General features: G+C 45.2%; 1 protein-coding gene across 1 annotated transcript in view; it reads right to left on the bottom strand.

Annotated features, from left to right (window-relative positions):
• Positions 1-460: 460 nt before the first annotated feature.
• Positions 461-17,886, bottom strand: part of dnajc3a (DnaJ (Hsp40) homolog, subfamily C, member 3a) — a 110,205-nt gene continuing 92,779 nt past the window's right edge. Inside the window, exon 12 of the mRNA XM_078221656.1 lies at positions 461-3,178. Coding sequence (XP_078077782.1) covers positions 3,021-3,178 — 158 coding nt within the window. The 3' untranslated portion in view covers positions 461-3,020. The remainder of the gene's footprint in view (positions 3,179-17,886) is intronic.

Below are 17,886 nucleotides of genomic sequence, written 5' to 3'. Positions count from 1 at the left end.
CCATAATCATTTTAACAGCTTAAAATGAATGATACCTGATCCTCCATTGATCTTTAAAATATAGTGGCAAGGACTCAATAATTCAACCTTAAACTCATACCTCCCTTCTAGGCTACTAGATTTAAAATGCACAACTGGGCTTGTTAATTCTAACATGCAATCAGATGGAGTATTCCACTGAAAAAGCATTTGGGGCACAATGCAAAAAAATATTTTAAATCAAACTAGGCTTTTTACATTCCAAGTATGGAGTGCCAATGAGAAAACGCAGTTGACTTGCCCACAATTTTCATATGTGCTGGCAGAGGGGGAAGTTACCAAATCTCAGAAGCAAAATACAGGATGCTGGACATAGAATGCCAGAAACACTCTGCAGGCCAGGCAGCATCTGTTAAGAAGTATCAACCTGAAAAAAGGTTAATGCTGCTTCTCTCCAGATATGCCGAGTATTATTCTCGAATGTCAGTATGTGCTTGGGGAAAATCACCCTTGTTCAACAAATAAAGTTTATGCTTATTCTCAAAGCTATGTAAATGGAATGGATGCGATGCATTGCCAACTTAAGGTCTTGAATTAATTTTAAGCTCATCTTTCACAAAGAAAGCAGACAATTTTAATGCCAGATGGTAAAATGCTAATCTGGTATTTACCTGAACATAAAAGCATATGTGTGTTTTTATATGGCCATCCCTGCTGCTATTAACTGTGTGGTTATGAAACAAGACAAAAATGTCCCACTCTAACCTCAGCACATCAAAAATGGGCAAATTATTTTTAGGAGGAAGAAATGCAGGATGCTATTAGTATGCCAGGTCTTTTATCCAATTAGATACAGCAGATACAAGATTCTATCAGCATAGGCTCTGTCCTGAAGGGAATGAAAATGAGATGTCTTCCTGCTGAATTTGTCATATTCAACAATCTTGTATGGTCCACAAATTCAAGTTTCCTTGTACACTACTGTGACAGGAAAAACTTGGACAAACCTGCAGGTTATTTTGCATTAACTAGGCAAATTTAAATGGCTGGTGTACATTAAAAACTTTTGAAAATTAGAAGGGTTACTTTACATAACCAGAGCTGTAGCAGCAAACAAGCCACAGCTACAAGAACATGATTGGGTACCTTCATCATGGAGAAGAATGTCCAGTTTAATGTAAAGAACGCATTTTTCATAACTGAGGATAGACAGATTCTAATATCAGCCAAGCCAGGCTTTAACCTTTAAAAATTGTTAAATTCATTTTCATTTGATAGTGCAGGAATTGAGCATTGCTGAGAACAGATATGTCAAAGTTGGGTGTCTTGCATTCAGCAGGACACGTCACAATAATACCAATATAAACATCAATTTGTATGCATGTTTCAGCTAAATAAAATTTCCCCAAGGGCAATAAGAACACGAGTAGGCCATCTGGCCCCTCAAGCCTGCTCTGCCATTCAGTAAGATCGTGGCTGATCTTTTTGTGGACTCAACTCCACTTACCCACCCGCTACCATAACCCTTAATTCCTTTACCGGTTCAAAAATTTATCTATCCTTGCCTTAAAAACATTCAATGAGGTCGCGTCAACTGCTTCACAGGGCAGGGAATTCCACAGATTCACAACCCTTTGTGTGAGGTAGTTCCTCCTCAACTCAATCCTAAATCTGCTTCCCCTTATTTTGAGGCTATGCCCCCTAGTTCTAGTTTCACCCGCCAGTGGAAACAACTTCCCTGCTTCTATCTTATGGTATTTGCTTATGGTATTATGGTATTCTATCTTATGGTATTTGCTACCAAATAAACCTGTTGGACTTTAACCTGGTGTTGTGAGACTTCTTACTCTATCTTATCTAGCAGGTCAAGTTGCCTGTTCTAAATTTCAAACAATGCTTGGCAGTTAACAGTCAGTCACCATCAACTGGTGCATTTTCTATGGCAGCACTTCAACTTGCCAACTAATGAGCACTCTTGTCTCAATATAGATTCTTATTTTCCCCTTAGATGGTTTGCATACAAAGGGTCCTGACGAGAGCAAGACAAAATGCTTCAACGCGTCTTTAATCAGCAAAACTCACTTTTGAAAGAAACATGCACGATTGAGAAATCTGAAGATAGCATTTACCTGCAACTATAATATGTAGGGATCAAACACCATATAACAGCCTAGACATTTCAAATATTAAAATTTCCAGATTGCTACCAAATGATTTGCTATAAGGGAATAGCCCTATTATCTTGCACTACAGATGAGTTGCTTCACAATCTTTAAACAGTATCTGAATGAGCAATTGGCACAACGTAACAGTCAAGGCTATGGGCCAAGGGCTGGTAAATGGGATAAGGTGGGAGGTCAAGTGCTTCTCATGTGTCACTGCAGACTCGATGGGCTGAAAGGCCTTTACTGCATTGTATGATTAGCGTTAAACCATTCTAACGATTTAGTGTCCTTGTATATTAACAGGTAGATTAAATTAGATCAAGTAGTGAATGGGACTTCTTCAATGCATCTAAAACACATTCCATGTAAAGATGAATACCAGAATATTTTGCAGTAGTACAAGTTCTTCTTCTGTGAATTGGAAATAATCCCACAATACAAAAAGTAACATGGAAAACAAGTGCCATTATATGCCAGTAAATTGCTCTCATGCTAATGAAAAAAGTACTTGTGCCAATTTGCATAATAAAATTGCCATTTAACTGAATCATTTTCTGGATAATTTGCTGTTTCATCTTAGAAGTCAAGGACTTTCAAATTACCTGTACAATTAGGACAATATTTTGGGGAAATAAATTTTCAATTGGATCACATTTATAAAGGCAATTTGCTTTATTACAAGTGTACATTGCATTTCATTATATTTTTAAAGGAAAATATTTCAAAACTGTCCTTGAGAAAAATACTACTTCTGAACATTTTTGGCTGAACAAGAATGTTACGCTGTTTAAACCTTAGACTTAGGTTTCTGGCATCACATTCAACGTTTCTGTTCTTTGAAGTCTTTATAGAAATGAGTAAGCTAATACTCAAAACTTAGTTAAAGTGGAATTTAAAATTGAAAGGTCCTCCTGAGCCAAAAGGATTGAACCCTTGCCATTGGTTCCAGGATCTGTGAAAGTGATGACCACCTCCGCCCTGTTGATTTTCTGGATCCAGGGGATCCTCGCCTGAATCAAATTTCTTCCTCATTTCTGTAATGAAAAAACAAAGACATTAGTCTTTCCAGCACAGTTGGCTATTCAGCCCATTGCGTGTCCATGCCAGCTTTCCATAGAATTCAATTAGATCCCCAGTACTCCACTATCCCAAGAGCCCAGCAAGTTTATTTCCCTCAAGCACATATCCAGTTTCCTTTTGAAATGATTGATATTCTCTGCTCCTACCACCCTTGTCAGCAGCCTGTTCCAGGTAATTACCATTTGCTGGATGAAAAGATTCTTCCTTACATTCCCCCTGCATTTCTCGCCCAAAGCCTTAAATCTGTGCTCCCTAGTCCTTGTGCAATAAGCTGACAGGAACAACTTTTCTTTTTCTACTTTATCTAAACTCACCATAATGGTGATCACCTTATCATCAAATCTTCCATTGGTTTCCTTTGGTTCAATCTGCCTTTGGCTGATGGAGAACATCCAACTTCTCCAGTCAAATTCTGTAGTCGAATTACTTCAGACCTGGAACCATTCTAGTAAATGTCTCCTGTATCATTTCCAGGATTTCTATATTCTTCCTGAGGTGTGGTGACCAGAACTGAATCCAATACTCTAGTTGTAACCTATTCGGAGCTTCATAAAGATTAAAGCATAACTATTGCTTTTGTACTCAATACCTTTATGAAGCTTACCATATGCTTTGCTATCTACTCAAAATGCCCCATCATCTTCAAAGATCTAATGAATGCACTGCCAGGTCCTGTCTCTGCAAATTTAGACTTGTACTATTAAGAATACATAGTCACTCCCTTCTTCCAAAATGCATCACCTGATGTCTCTGCAAAAAAAGGGTATGGCAGATAGACATGCAGCAGATCAGATTTGGTAGTTGATTGGTACTCATCGTTTGCCACACTTCGATAATTTTGAAATGACACTATTCCAATATCCAAGTCAACAAACCGTGGTTCTAATCCTGACCTTGTGAAATATTCCTCCAATCTGAAAAACAATACACCACAATTTGCTGTGTTGTCCTCAATCAATCTTTTTTGTCCAGGCTTCGTTAACGAGGCCTTATTTTCTAAAAATCCTTTGATAACATTCACTGCATTCCCTTCACCAACATTACTTTCCTTCAAAAGATTAAATTAGATCAGAAACAAAATGTATGCATTGTGACAGTTATCCATTCCTTTCTGGTGCAAAAACACAAGAAAAGCTGCCCAACCACGGCTTACAAAAGAAATGTGGGATAGTATTAGATCCAAAGAGGAGTCATATAAAGTTGCGAGAAAATGTAGCAGGGCTGAAGTTGGGAAAAGTTCAGTATTCAGCAAAGGGGGACAACAATTGATTAAGGTGGGCGGGTGGGGGGGGAAGAAAGAGAAAAAACACAGTACAAGAGTAAACTTGAAAGCAACATAAGTGGACTGTAAAAGCTTCAACAGTTTAAAAAAAGATTACTGAAGACAAATGAAGGACCCTTACAATCTGAAATGGGGGAAATAATAGACCATGGAAATGGCAATAGCAATTAAACAATACTTTAGCTCAGTCTTCAAGGAAGACAAGTAACTCCCCAGAGATGCTAAGGAATCAAGGGTCTAGCAAGAAAAAGGAATTGAAGGAAATTAGTATTATTGAAACATGCTGGAGAATTTGATGGGACTGAAAAGGTGATAACTTCCCAGGACTTCAATCTACACCCAGGGTAGTAAAGGAGTTGGCTGTGAAAGCGTGGCTGGTGCTGGTTGCCATCTTGCAAATTCCATAGATTCTGGAACAGTCTCAGTTAATTAGAGGATGGCAAATGTAACACACTTTAAAAAAACAGGAAGGGGAATTACAGACCGGTTTGCCTCATCTGTAACAGGGAAAATGCTAGAATCTATCATAAAGAATGCAACAACAGGACACTTTAGTCAACATACACCAATAAAAGGGAAATCACGTTTGACAAACTGATGATACTGTGCATTTATACCATGTTTCATGTTAGGGGTATGTTAGAAAGTCTGCTGAGTTTTATACAGTGCCCTTCTGTCTGGGCAGCAGGATGTTTGTTTAAACAGCGTTAATGCATTTTGTTTACTTGGGTCTCCCTTGGGGTTTCAGAGCAAGATTTTGATTAGGTTGATTGACAATCATGTGATCAATGGGAGGTGCTAAGTTTGCAGAAAAGACTGTTGTAGTTTCATTTTTAAAATCAAGAGCAGTTGCTGACCAGAGCTTTTTAAAAGAGGGGGCTCTCTGAAAAAGATTTCTCTTTCCCCGGAGATGTTACAAAAGCTCTAAAACTGTTAACAAGTACAAGCATGCAAAGCTGTGTTTTCTAACTGATTTTGAAGAGAAGCTTAAGTCTGCAAGAGGAATAGTGCTGAAATTGGAACCAATTGAGATAAATTAGCAGTTAAGAATCGCACCCTGCCATGTTTAAATATTGTTCAAATGTTAAGCTGAGATTTGTTTCATTTAAACTGTATTGTTAAATAAAGTTTGTTTTGATAAAAGCTCCCGAGTTTGTCAATGGAATCACACCTGGAGTGAAACATCTCATCTTCACACTAACGCCAAAATAGAAAAATTGTTGGGGTCTAGCCTGGCTTCAAAGAACAGTATAGCACAGGAAACAGGCCCTTCGGCCCTCCAAGCCTGCGCCGCTCCTTGGTCCAACTAGACCAATCGTTTGTATCCCTCCATTCCCAGGCTGCCCATGTGACTATCCAGGTAAGTCTTAAACGATGTCAGCGTGCCTGCCTCCACCACCCTACTTGGCAGCGCATTCCAGGCCCCCACCACCCTCTGTGTAAAAAAACGTCCCTCTGATATCCGAGTTATACTTCGCCCCTCTCACCTTGAGCCCGTGACCCCTCGTGATCGTCACCTCCGACCTGGGAAAAAGCTTCCCACCGTTCACCCTATCTATACCCTTCATAATCTTGTACACCTCTATTAGATCTCCCCTCATTCTCCGTCTTTCCAGGGAGAACAACCCAAGTTCACCCAATCTCTCCTCATAGCTAAGACCCTCCATACCAGGCAACATCCTGGTAAACCTTCTCTGCACTCTCTCTAACGCCTCCATGTCCTTCTGGTAGTGCGGCGACCAGAACTGGACGCAGTACTCCAAATGTGGCCTTACCAGCGTTCTATACAGCTGCATCATCAGACTCCAGCTTTTATACTCTATACCCCGTCCTATAAAAGGCAAGCATACCATATGCCTTCTTCACCACCTTCTCCATCTGTGTTGCCACCTTCAAGGATTTGTGGACTTGCACACCTAGGTCCCTCTGTGTTTCTATACTCCTGATGACTCTGCCATTTATTGTATAACTCCTCCCTACATTTCTTCCAAAATGCATCACTTCGCATTTGTCCGGATAAAACTCCATCTGCCACCTCTCCGCCCAATTTCCCAGCCTATCTATATCCTGCTGTATTGCCCGACAATGCTCTTCGCTATCCGCAAGTCCAGCCATCTTCGTGTCATCCGCAAACTTGCTGATTACACCAGTTACACCTTCTTCCAAATCATTTATATATATCACAAATAGCAGAGGTCCCAGTACAGAGCCCTGCGGAACACCACTGGTCACAGACCTCCAGCCGGAAAAAGACCCTTCGACCACTACCCTCTGTCTCCTATGGCCAAGCCAGTTCTCCACCCATCTAGCCACTTCTCCTTGTATCCCATGAGCCTTAACCTTCTTAACCAACCTGCCATGTGGGACTTTGTCAAATGCCTTACTGAAATCCATATAGACGACATCCACGGCCCTTCCTTCATCAACCGCTTTTGTCACTAAATGTGACAATGTACCTTGGTTTCTGATTGGTACCCTAACAAAAATTGGGGGTTCTTTTACAGGATTAAAAGCAATAAAACAGTGGGTGTTAAAGTCCTGTAGTTTTTTTTTCAGTTGTTGCATTCTGTTAGTTTAAATAGGGAATACCTTGTGGAACAATGGCTCTTTCAGTGACTAAGGATTTCCTAGCTGTGGAAAAATGAATGGATTATAAAAGGTGGTTAAAATAAAGCTTTCGGAATTGGGCAACAAGCTTCAGATGACCTCAAGAGGCGAGGAAGGCAGAGATAATTGCAGTGATAACTCAGTATTTAAAATGATCAGAAACAGTCCGGAGCACTGGCTAGAATTCAGTTACAAATGAAACAGCTTGAATTAGAAGCAAAAGAAGAGTGGAAAAAGGGAAAAAAGGCAATCACAGCAGAAGAAAGAAAAATTATAGCAGTTTGAACAGCAAAAGAATTGATTTTTTAAAATTTAAATTAAAATGCAACAGAAGAAAAGCCCTGGCAGAACAAAAAGCAAGAGAAAGTGTGGAAAAGGAGAGAGATTTTGAACTTCAGAATCTGGAACTTAAAAGCTAATATCAACTTGAACTGGCGGAGATCAAAGCTGGGAGTACTTGTGAGGACAGTGAGGAAGAGTCAACCCATTGTAGTGAAAGAACTGGTGGGGTTCGGTTTAAATATACAAGGTTTGACGAGAAGGATGTAGAAGCCTTTTTCATTTCATTTGAGAAAGTAATTAAACAAGTAAAAACAGCCACAGACCATGACAGAGCAAAGAACAAAGTACAGAACAGAAACAGGCCCTTTGGCCCTCCAAACCCATGCTGATCATGACGCCTTAACTAAACTAAAAAAGCCTTCTGCCCTTACTCATTCCACAACCCTCTATTCCCTCCTTATTCATGTACCCATCCAGATGCCTCTTAAATGTTGCTAATGTGTCTGCTCCCACCACCTCCTCTGGCAGCGTGTTCTGGACATCCACCACCCTCTGCATAAAAAATTTCCGTAAGAGTTTTAACGCCAGGTTAAAGTCCAACAGGTCTATTTGGTAGCAAATACCATTAGCTTTCGGAGCGCTGCTCTTTCGTCAGATGGAGTGGAAATCTGCTCTCAATCAGGGCACAGAGAGACACAATCAAGTTACAGAATACTGATTAGAAAGCAAATCTCTACAGCCAACCAGGTCTTAAAGATACAGACAATGTGAGTGGAGGGAGCATTAAGCACATGTTAAAGAGATGGCGTATTGTCTCCAGATAGGACAGCCAGTGAGATTCTGCAAGTCCAGAAGGCAAGCTGTGGGGGTTACTGGTAATGTGACATAAACCCAACATCCCAGTTTAGGCCGTCCTCACGTGTGGAACTTGGCTATCAGTTTCTGCTCAGCGACTCTGCGCTGTCGTGTGTCATGAAGACCGCCTTGGAGAATGCTTACCCGAAGATCAGAGGCTGAATGCCCATGACCGCTGAAGTGCTCCCCCACAGGAAGAGAACAGTCTCGCTTGGTGATGGTCGAGTGGTGTTAATTCATCCGTTGTCGTAGCGTCTGCATGGTTTCTCCAATGTACCATGCCTCGTGACATCCTTTCCTGCAGCGTAACAGGTAGACAACGTTGACCAAGTTGCAAGAGTAGGTACCGTGTACCTGGTAGATGGTGTTCTTGCGCGAGATGATGGCATCCATGTCGATGATCCGGCACGTCTTGCAGAGGTTGCTGTGGCAGGGTTGTGTGGTGTCGTGGTCACTGTTCTCCTGAAGGCTGGGTAGTTTGCTGCGGACAATGGTCTGTTTGAGGTTGTGCAGCTGTTTGAAGGCAAAAAGTGGGGGTGTGGGGGTGGCCTTGGCGAGATGTTCGTCTTCATCAATGACACATTTGAAGGCTCTGGAGGAGATGCCGTAGCTTCTCCGCTCTGGGGAAGTACTGGACGACGAAGGGTACTCTGTCCACTGTGTCCCATGTTTGTCTTCTGAGGAGGTCGGTGCGGTTTTTCGCTGTGGCGCGTCGGAACTGTTGATCAATGAGTCGAGCGCCATATCCTGTTCTTGAGGGCATCTTTCGGTGTCTGGAGGTGTCTGTTGCAATCCTCCTCATCCAAGCAGATCCTGTGTGTACGGAGGGCTTGTCCGTAGGGGATGGCTTCTTTAATGTGTTTAGGGTGGAAGCTGGAGAAGTGGAGCATCGTGAGGTTATTCGTGGGCTTGCGGTACAGTGAAGTGCTGAGGTGACCGTCCTTAATGGAGATGCGTGTGTCCAAGAATGCAACCGATTCTGGAGAGTAGTCCATGGCGAGTCTGATGGTGGGATGGAACTTGTTGATGTCATCATATAGTTGTTTCAGTGATTGCTCACCATGACTCCAAAGGAAGAAAATGTCATCGATGTATATAGTGTATAGCATCGGCTGAAGGTCCTGTGCGGTGAAGTTCTCTTCCTGTGGGGGAGCACTTCAGCAGTCACGGGCATTCAGCCTCTGATCTTCGGGTAAGCATTCTCCAAGGTGGCCTTCACGACAGCGCAGAGTCGCTGAGCAGAAACTGATAGCCAAGTTCCGCACATGAGGACAGCCTAAACCAGGATGTTAGTGTGACATAAACCCATCAGTAACCCCCACAGCTTACCTCCTGGACTTGCAGAATCTCACTGGCTGTCCTGTCTGGAGACAATACACATCTCTAACCTGTGCTTAATGCTCCCTCCACTCACATTGTCTGTATCTTTAAGACCTGGTTGGCTGTAGAGATTCGCATTCTAATCAGTATTCTGTAACTTGATTGTGTCTCTCTGTATGCCCTGTTTGAGAGCAGATTTCCACTTCATCTGACGAAGGAGCAGCGCTCCGAAAGCTAATGGTATTTGCTACCAAATAGACCTGTTGGACTTTAACCTGTTGTTAAAACGGTTACTGTGTTTACCCCAGTCCAACGCCGGCATCTCCACATCATGACTAGTTTCCAAGGAGCAGTCGGAGGGCGGAGCATAAAACTAACTTACTGAAGAAACCAGAAACATGACATCACTGCAAAGCTGTAACCTGACTGGCTGGTAGGAAATCTATGCTAAATTCGAAAAAGCAACATTAAAAAACTAATGAATAAATTAATTAGCTAAGCAGAGATGGCTGGGCAGGTGATGTGCTGTAGCTGCATGATATGGGAGCTGGCAGATGCCATTGCAAGCTGTGGTGACCATATCTGCAGCAAGTGTTGGTTGAAATGTAGAAAACTACAGCACAAAACAGACCCTTCGGCCCCACAAGTTGTGCCGAACATATCCCTACCTTTTAGGCCTACCTATAACCCTCCATCCTATTAAGTCCCATGTACTCATCCAGGAGTCTCTTAAAAGACCGTATTGAGTTTGCCTCCACCACCACTGACGGCAGCCGATTCCACTCGCCCACCACCCTCTGAAAAACTTCCCCCTAACATCTCCCCTGTACCTACCCCCCAGCACCTTAAACCTGCGCCCTCTCGTAGCAGCCGTTTCCACCCTGGAAAAAAGCCTCAGGCCACCCAATCTATGCCTCTCAACATCTTATACACCTCTATTAGGTCTCCTCTCATCCTACGTCTCTCCAAGGAGAAAAGACAGAGCTCCCTCAGCCTATCCTCATAAGGCATGCCACTCAATCCAGGCAACATCCTTGTAAATCTCCTCTGCACCCTTTCAATCTTTTCCACATCCCTCCTGTAATTAGGCGACCAGAACTGAGCACAGTACTCCAAGTGGGGTCTGACGAGGGTCTTATATAGCTGCATCATTACAGGCTCGTAAGGCACGATCTGCCTTTGACAAAACTATGCTGAGTATTCTTGAGCATACTAAAGCTCTCTAAATGCTCATAAATCTTGTCCCTCAGGATCTTCTCCATCAGCTTACCAACCACTGAGGTTAGACTCACCGGTCGGTAATTTCCTGGGCTATCCCTATTCCCCTTGAAAATAGGAACCACATCCGCAATCCTCGGGCACCTCTCCCGTCCCCATCGACGACACAAAGATCAATCGGCAGAGGCTCTGCAATCTCTTCCCTCGCCTCCCACAGTAACCTGGGGTACATCCCATCCGGACCCAGCGACTTATCTATCTTGATGCCATTCAAAGATTCCAGCATGTTAAAGCCCACATACTCAATCTTTTCAGTCACCGCAAGCCCACAGTACATCCACCCAGGTCCTTCTCTCTGAAAACCAAGGCAAAATACTCATTAAGCACCTCTGCCATTTCTACTGGTTCCGTACAGACTTTCCCGCCTTCACCTTTTATAGGCGCTATTCCTTCACGTCTCATCCTTTTACTCTTCACATATTTATAGAACGCCTTAGGGTTTTCCTTAATCCTACCTGCCAAGGCCTTCTCATGACCCCTTCTGGCTCTCCTAATTTCCTTCTTTAGTCCCTTCCTACAAGCCGTATTCTCGTCTAGATCCCTATCTTTGCCAAGCTCTCTGAACCTTTTGTATGCTTTCCTTTTCTTTTCGACCAGGTCCCGCACAGCTTTTGTGCACCACGGTTCCTTTACCCTACCAACTCCTCCGTCTGCTCGGAACGTTGTCCTGTAGAACTCTAGACAAACATTCCTTGAAAAACTGCCACCTCTCCAGTACATTTCCCCCGAGAATACCTCCTTCCAATTTACTCCTCTAATTTGTTGCCTCATGTCTTCATATTTCCCCTTACTCCCTATAAACGCTTTCCTGATCCTCTTTTTCCAATGCAAGCATAAAGGGGATAGAGTTATGATCGCTATCCCAAAGATGCTCTCCCACTGAGAGATCTGACACCTGTCCAGGTTCATTGGTCAGTATCAGATCAAGTACAGCCTCTCCTCTTGTAGGCTTGTCCACATGCTGTGTCAGGAAACCCTCCTGAACACACCGAAGGAACTCCTCCCCATCCAATCCCCTGACCCTAGGGATATTCCAATCTATGTTTGGGAAATTAAAGTCTCCCATCACAACAACTCTGCTATTATTGCAACTCTCCAGGATCTGTTTCCCCATCTGCTCCTCCACCTCCCTGTTGCTATTGGGCAGCCTATAGAAAACTCCCAGCAAAGTGATCGACCCCTTCCCACTCCAAACTTCCACCCACAGAGACTCTGTAGACAATCCCTCCACAGCATACACCTTCTCTACAGCTGTGACACTATCCCTGATCAGCAGTGCCACTCCACCCCCTCTCTTGCCTCCCTCCCCGTGCTTCCTGAAACATCCGAATCCCGGCACCTGGAGTATCCAGTCCTGTCCCGGAGACATCCAAGTCTCCGTAATGGCCACACCACACTTCCAGGCATCGATCCATGCTCTGAGCTCATCCCCTATATTCACTATACTCCTGGCATTAAAGTAAACACATCTCAATCCTTTGGTCTGAGCTCTCCCCTTCTCTATCCCCCGTCCATCCTCCCTCTTGCACTGTCTATAACCCTTCTGTTTGCGAGCTAACTACCTCGCTCCCAGTCACCTTGTCTCGATCCCCTCCCCCCAACCCATCTAGTTTAAACTCTCCCCAGTAGCCTTAGCCAACCTTCCCGCCAGGATATTGGTCCCCCTGGGCTTCAAGTGCCACCCGTTGTGGGTGTACAGGTCACACCTGCCCCTAAAGAGGTCCCAATGGTCCAGGAACCTGAATCCCTGCCCCCTGCACCAGTCCCTCAGCCACACATTCATTCTCCACCGTACTCCATTCCTGCCCTCGCCCTCCTGTGGCACAGGCAGCAATCCTGAGATTACTACCTTTGCTTTCCTCCTTCTCAGCTGTCTCCCCAATTCCCTATACTCTTTTCATGACCCCTTCCTTCCCACATCGGCGGTACCAATATGTACCGCTACCTCTGGCTCCTCTCCCTCAGGATTTCTGGGAGCCGACCAGCGACATCCTGGATCCTGGCCCCAGAGAGGCAGACCACCATCCGAGACTCCCGCCTGCCTCTGCAAAAACACCTCTCCGACCCCCTTACTGTAGAGTCCCCGATTAACACTGCCTTCCTCCTCTTTTCCTTCGCCCTCCGAATTCCAGGGCCGGGCTCCACTCCGGAGACACGGCCACTGCTGCTTCCCCCAGGCGGGCTGTCCCCCCCGAGCAGTACTCTGGCAGGAGTACTTGTGTAGGGGCACATCCACCGGGGTGCTCTTTACCTGAGCTTTACCCTTCCTGGCCATCACCCACTTGGCTTCCACCCTTGGCCCTGGTGTGACCACCTGATGATAGCTCTTGTCTATCACCTCCTCATTCTCCCTTAACAGTCTAAGATCCTCGAGCTGCAGTTCCAGTTCCTTAACACGGTCCCTCAGGAACCGCAGCTCGACACACCCCTCACAGATGTGGATGTCCGGGAGGCCAGGTGCCTCCAGGACCTCCCACATCCTACACTGGGAACAACAGACTGGCTTCACACTCATATTTGACCCTTTACACCAAGGTACAGAGAGAAAAGTAAATATGAAAAAACTCACCCCTGCTCGCCCTGTCCCCCGAAGCCCTGTGAGCCAAAGCCCTTATAGCTCACACTCCTTCATCCCATTTGACCTACCAAAATGGACCACTATGCATTTATCTGCCACTTCTCCGCCCAGTCTTGCATCCTAGCTATGTCCCTCTAACTTCTGACATCCCTCCAGACTATCCACAACCCCACCAACCTTTGTGTCGTCGGCAAACTTACCAACCCATCCCTCCACTTCCTCATCCAGGTCATTTATGAAAATGACAAACAGCAAGGGTCCCAGAACAGATCCCTGGGGCACACCACTGATGACCGACCTCCATTTAGAAAAAGACCCATCTATACCCACTGCCTCCTTTGGGCAAGCCAGTTCTGGATCCACAGGGCAGCAGCCCCTTGGATCCCATGCCCTCTCACTTTTTCTAGAAGCCTTGCATGGGGGACCTTATCGAACGCCTTGCTAAAATCCATATAAACCACATCTACCGCTTTGCCTTTGTCAATGTGTTTAGTCACATTTTCGGAGAACTCCACCAGGCTCGTAAGGCACGATCTGCCTTTGACAAAGCCATGCTGAGTATTCTTGAGCATACTAAACCTCTCTAAATGCTCATAAATCCTGTCCCTCAGGATCTTCTCCATCAGCTTACCAACCACTGAGGTTAGACTCACTGGTCGGTAATTTCCTGGGCTATCCCTATTCCCCTTGAAAATAGGAACCACATCCGCAATCCTCCGGCACCTCTCCCGTCTCCATCGACGACGCAAAGATCATCGCCAGAGGCTCTGCAATCTCTTCCCTCGTCTCCCACAGTAACCTGGGGTACATCCCATCCAGACCCGGCGACTTATCTATCTTGATGCCATTCAAACATTCCAGCATAACCTCTTTGTTAAAGTCCACCGCAAGCCTGCAGTGCATCCACCCAGGTCCTCTCCTCTCTGAAAACCGAGGCAAAATACTCATTAAGCATCTCTGCCATTTCTACTGGTTCCATACAAACATTCCCACCTTCACCTTTTATAGGCGCTATTCCTTCACGTCTCATCCTTTTACTCTTCACATATTTATAGAACGCCTTAGGGTTTTCCTTAATCCTACCTGCCAAGGCCTTCTCGTGACCCCTTCTGGCTTTCCTAATTTCCTTCTTTAGTCCCTTCCTACAAGCCGTATACTCATCTAGATCCCTATCTTCGCCAAGCTCTCTGAACCTTTTGTATGCTTTCCTTTTCTTCACGACTAGGTCCCGCACAGTTTTCGTGCACCACGGTTCCTTTAACCTACCAACTCCTCCTTGTCTGCTCAGAACATTTTCCTGTAGAACTCTAGACAGACATTCCTTGAAAAACTGCCACCTCGATTGCTCGAAGAACTTCAGCTCAGAATCAATAAGCTGGAAATCATAGAAATCATAGAAACCCTACAGTGCAGAAGGAGGCCATTCGGCCCATCGAGTCTGCACCGACCACAATCCCACCCAGGCCCTACCCCCACATATTTTACCCGCTAATCCCTCTAACCTACACATCCCAGGACTCCAAGGGGCAATTTTTAACCTGGCCAATCAACCTAACCCGCACATCTTTGGACTGTGGGAGGAAACCGGAGCACCCGGAGGAAACCCACGCAGACACGAGGAGAATGTGCAAACTCCACACAGACAGTGACCCGAGCCGGGAATCGAACCCGGGACCCTGGAGCTGTGAAGCAGCAGTGCTAACCACTGTGCTACCGTGCCGCCCTGGAGTCAGAGCTTCAGACACCGCGGCACATCGGAGAGGGGCTCTGAATGCTTTGTTTCATGTAGATCAAGTGCCTCAAATTTTGTCATTGGTTGGGGACAGCAGGGCACAACTACAAGTGAGGCAGGTAGAGATATCCTGAATTCAGGAATGGAGGAGCCTCAGCTCTTGACCTTGTCCAACAGGCATCAGGTACTTGCTCCCTGGATGAGGAAAAGGGTTGTAGCAAGGATGAGCTAGCAGATCACAGCACTGTGGTACAGAAAGTCATTCAAGAGGGGGCAGCAAAGAGACAAGGTGGTAATTGTAGGGGATTGATAGCATCCTTTGTTGGCAGGATCAAGAGTCCCGCAAAGTATGTTGCCTGCCCAGTGACAGGATGAGGGACATCTGACTGGCTTGAAAGGACCCAGTTGTTGTGGTTCACGTTGGGACAAAACACAGGCAAGACTTGGAAAGAGGACCTGTTTGGGGATTATCAGGCATCAGGAACTAAAGAACAGGTGCTCAAAAGGTTATAATCTCTGGATTACGACCCAAGCCATGTGCGAATTGGTATAGGGATAAGAAAACTAGTGAAGTAAACATGTGGCTAAAGAGGTACCTGAAAAAGGGGTTCTGGTATCAGTATTGGAACAGGAAGAATCTGTACCGTTGGGACGGTCTTCACCCGAACTGATCTGGGACCAGTGCTCTAGCAGAAAGGATAAATAGGGCGGTCACAAGGACTTTAAGGGGGGGGGGGGGTAAAATTACAGGAAGCATAATGGTTAATGGGAAGCAAAGCAGCAGGTTAGCATGAGGGAAGGATTCAACTACATGGAAAATTATGAAAAATAGGAAGGAGTACTCAGGAGATGTTAGGATTCGAAAAGGAATATAAACTAGCATAAAGGCACTTTGCCAAAATGTGCGTAGCATTTGAAACAAGGTAAAAATGAGTTGATGGCACAAATCACCACAAATGAGTATGATTTAGTGGCCATTACAGAGACATGGTTGCAGGGTAGTCACAACCGAGTTAAATATCCAGGGGTATCAGACTATTCAGAAGGACAGACAGGAAGGCAAGGTGGTGGTGTAGCTCTGATATTTAAAGATATCAGGGCAGGAGAGAGATGATGTAGGTTCTATGGAGAAAGGTTGAATCTATTTGGGTGGAAATTAGAAATAGTTAGGAGACAAAGGTCACTAATAGGCGTAGTCATAGGCCACCAAATAATAACAGCACAATGGGCGAGCAATAAACAAGGAAATAACTGATGCATGTAAAAATGGTATGGCAATCATGGAGGATTTTAATCTACATGTCAATTGGTCAAACCAGCCTTGGAGAAGTTCCTAGAATGTATTCTAGGGGAGGTAGAGGAACTCCGCATAATTCGGGAGGCGGAGGTGGAAGTTGATAGGAGTTATAGAGAAATAGTAACTCCTAGAAATGAGGCTTGGGTCAATGCCAGGAGGAGGGGTAAGAAGCAATCGGGAAGACAATCCCCTGGGGCGGTTCCCCTCCATAATAGGTTTTCGGTGCTGGAGGCTACAGTTGAGGAGGAATCAACTGAGCATAGAGAGCAGATCTCTGGGGGTGAGCCGAGTGAGAAAGCTCAGGTGGTTAGGGGCTGTAAAAGACTGGGCCTTGTGATTGGGGACTCCACAATTAAGGGGACAGATAGGAGGGTCGGAACTAAAGGTAGGGACTCAGGGTTGGTGTGTTGCCTACCAGGGGCTGGGGTCCGGGATGTGTCTGACAGGGTATTCAGGACTCTTAGGGGGGAGGGAGATAAACCACAAGTTATTGTACATGTGGGGACACACGACATAGGGAGGATAGGGGAAGGGGATATTAGGCAGGGATTTATGGAGTTGGGGTGGAAACTAAAGGCCAAGACTGACAGAGTGGTTATCTCTGGACTCTTGCCTGTACCACGGGATAGTTTAGAGAGGAATAGGGAGAGGGAAGGTTTGAATTCATGGCTGAGGGGATGGTGCAGGAGGGAGGGGTTCAGGTACTTAAGCAATTGGGGCTCGTACTGGGGAAGGTGTGACCTCTATGAGAAGGATGGTCTACACCTTAATCAGAAGGGGACCAATATCCTGGGGGGTAAATTTGCTAAGGCCATGCAAGGAGGTTTAAACTGATTCGGGGGGGGGGAGGGATCCTGAGTAGTGGGGCTGAAAGTGAGGGATGCATGGATGGGGACTGCAATGCACGGCATTGCAGAGGTGGGGTGGAGCAGGGTTTGAAATGTGTATACTTCAATGCCAGGAGTATTCGCAATAAAGTGGGTGAACTTGCAGCGTGGATCAGTACCTGGGACTTCGATGTTGTGGCTATTTCAGAGACATGGATAGAGCAGGGGCAGGAATGGATGCTGCAGGTCCCGGGGTTCAAATGTTTTAGTCGAAGTAGGGAAGGAGGTAGAAGAGGGGGAGGGGTAGCATTATTGGTCAGAGATTGTATCACAGTGTCAGAGAGGAGATTTGATGAGGACTTATCTGTTGAGGTAGTATGGGCGGAGATTAGAAATAGGAGAGGAGAGGTCACCCTGTTGGGAGTCTTTTATAGACCTCCTAAAAGTTCTAGAGAGGTTGAGGAAAGGATTGCGGAGTCAATCCTGCTTAGGAGTGAAAGTAATAGGGCAATTGTTATGGGGGATTTTAACTTGACTAATATTGACTGGAATTGTTATAGCTCTAGCTCGTTAGAGGGGTCAGTTTTTGTTCAAAGCGTGCAGG

This window comes from Mustelus asterias, chromosome 10, assembly GCF_964213995.1.
Source record: "Mustelus asterias chromosome 10, sMusAst1.hap1.1, whole genome shotgun sequence".
Classification (NCBI taxonomy): domain Eukaryota; kingdom Metazoa; phylum Chordata; class Chondrichthyes; order Carcharhiniformes; family Triakidae; genus Mustelus; species Mustelus asterias.
This window is presented reverse-complemented; position numbering and strand designations above follow the sequence as displayed.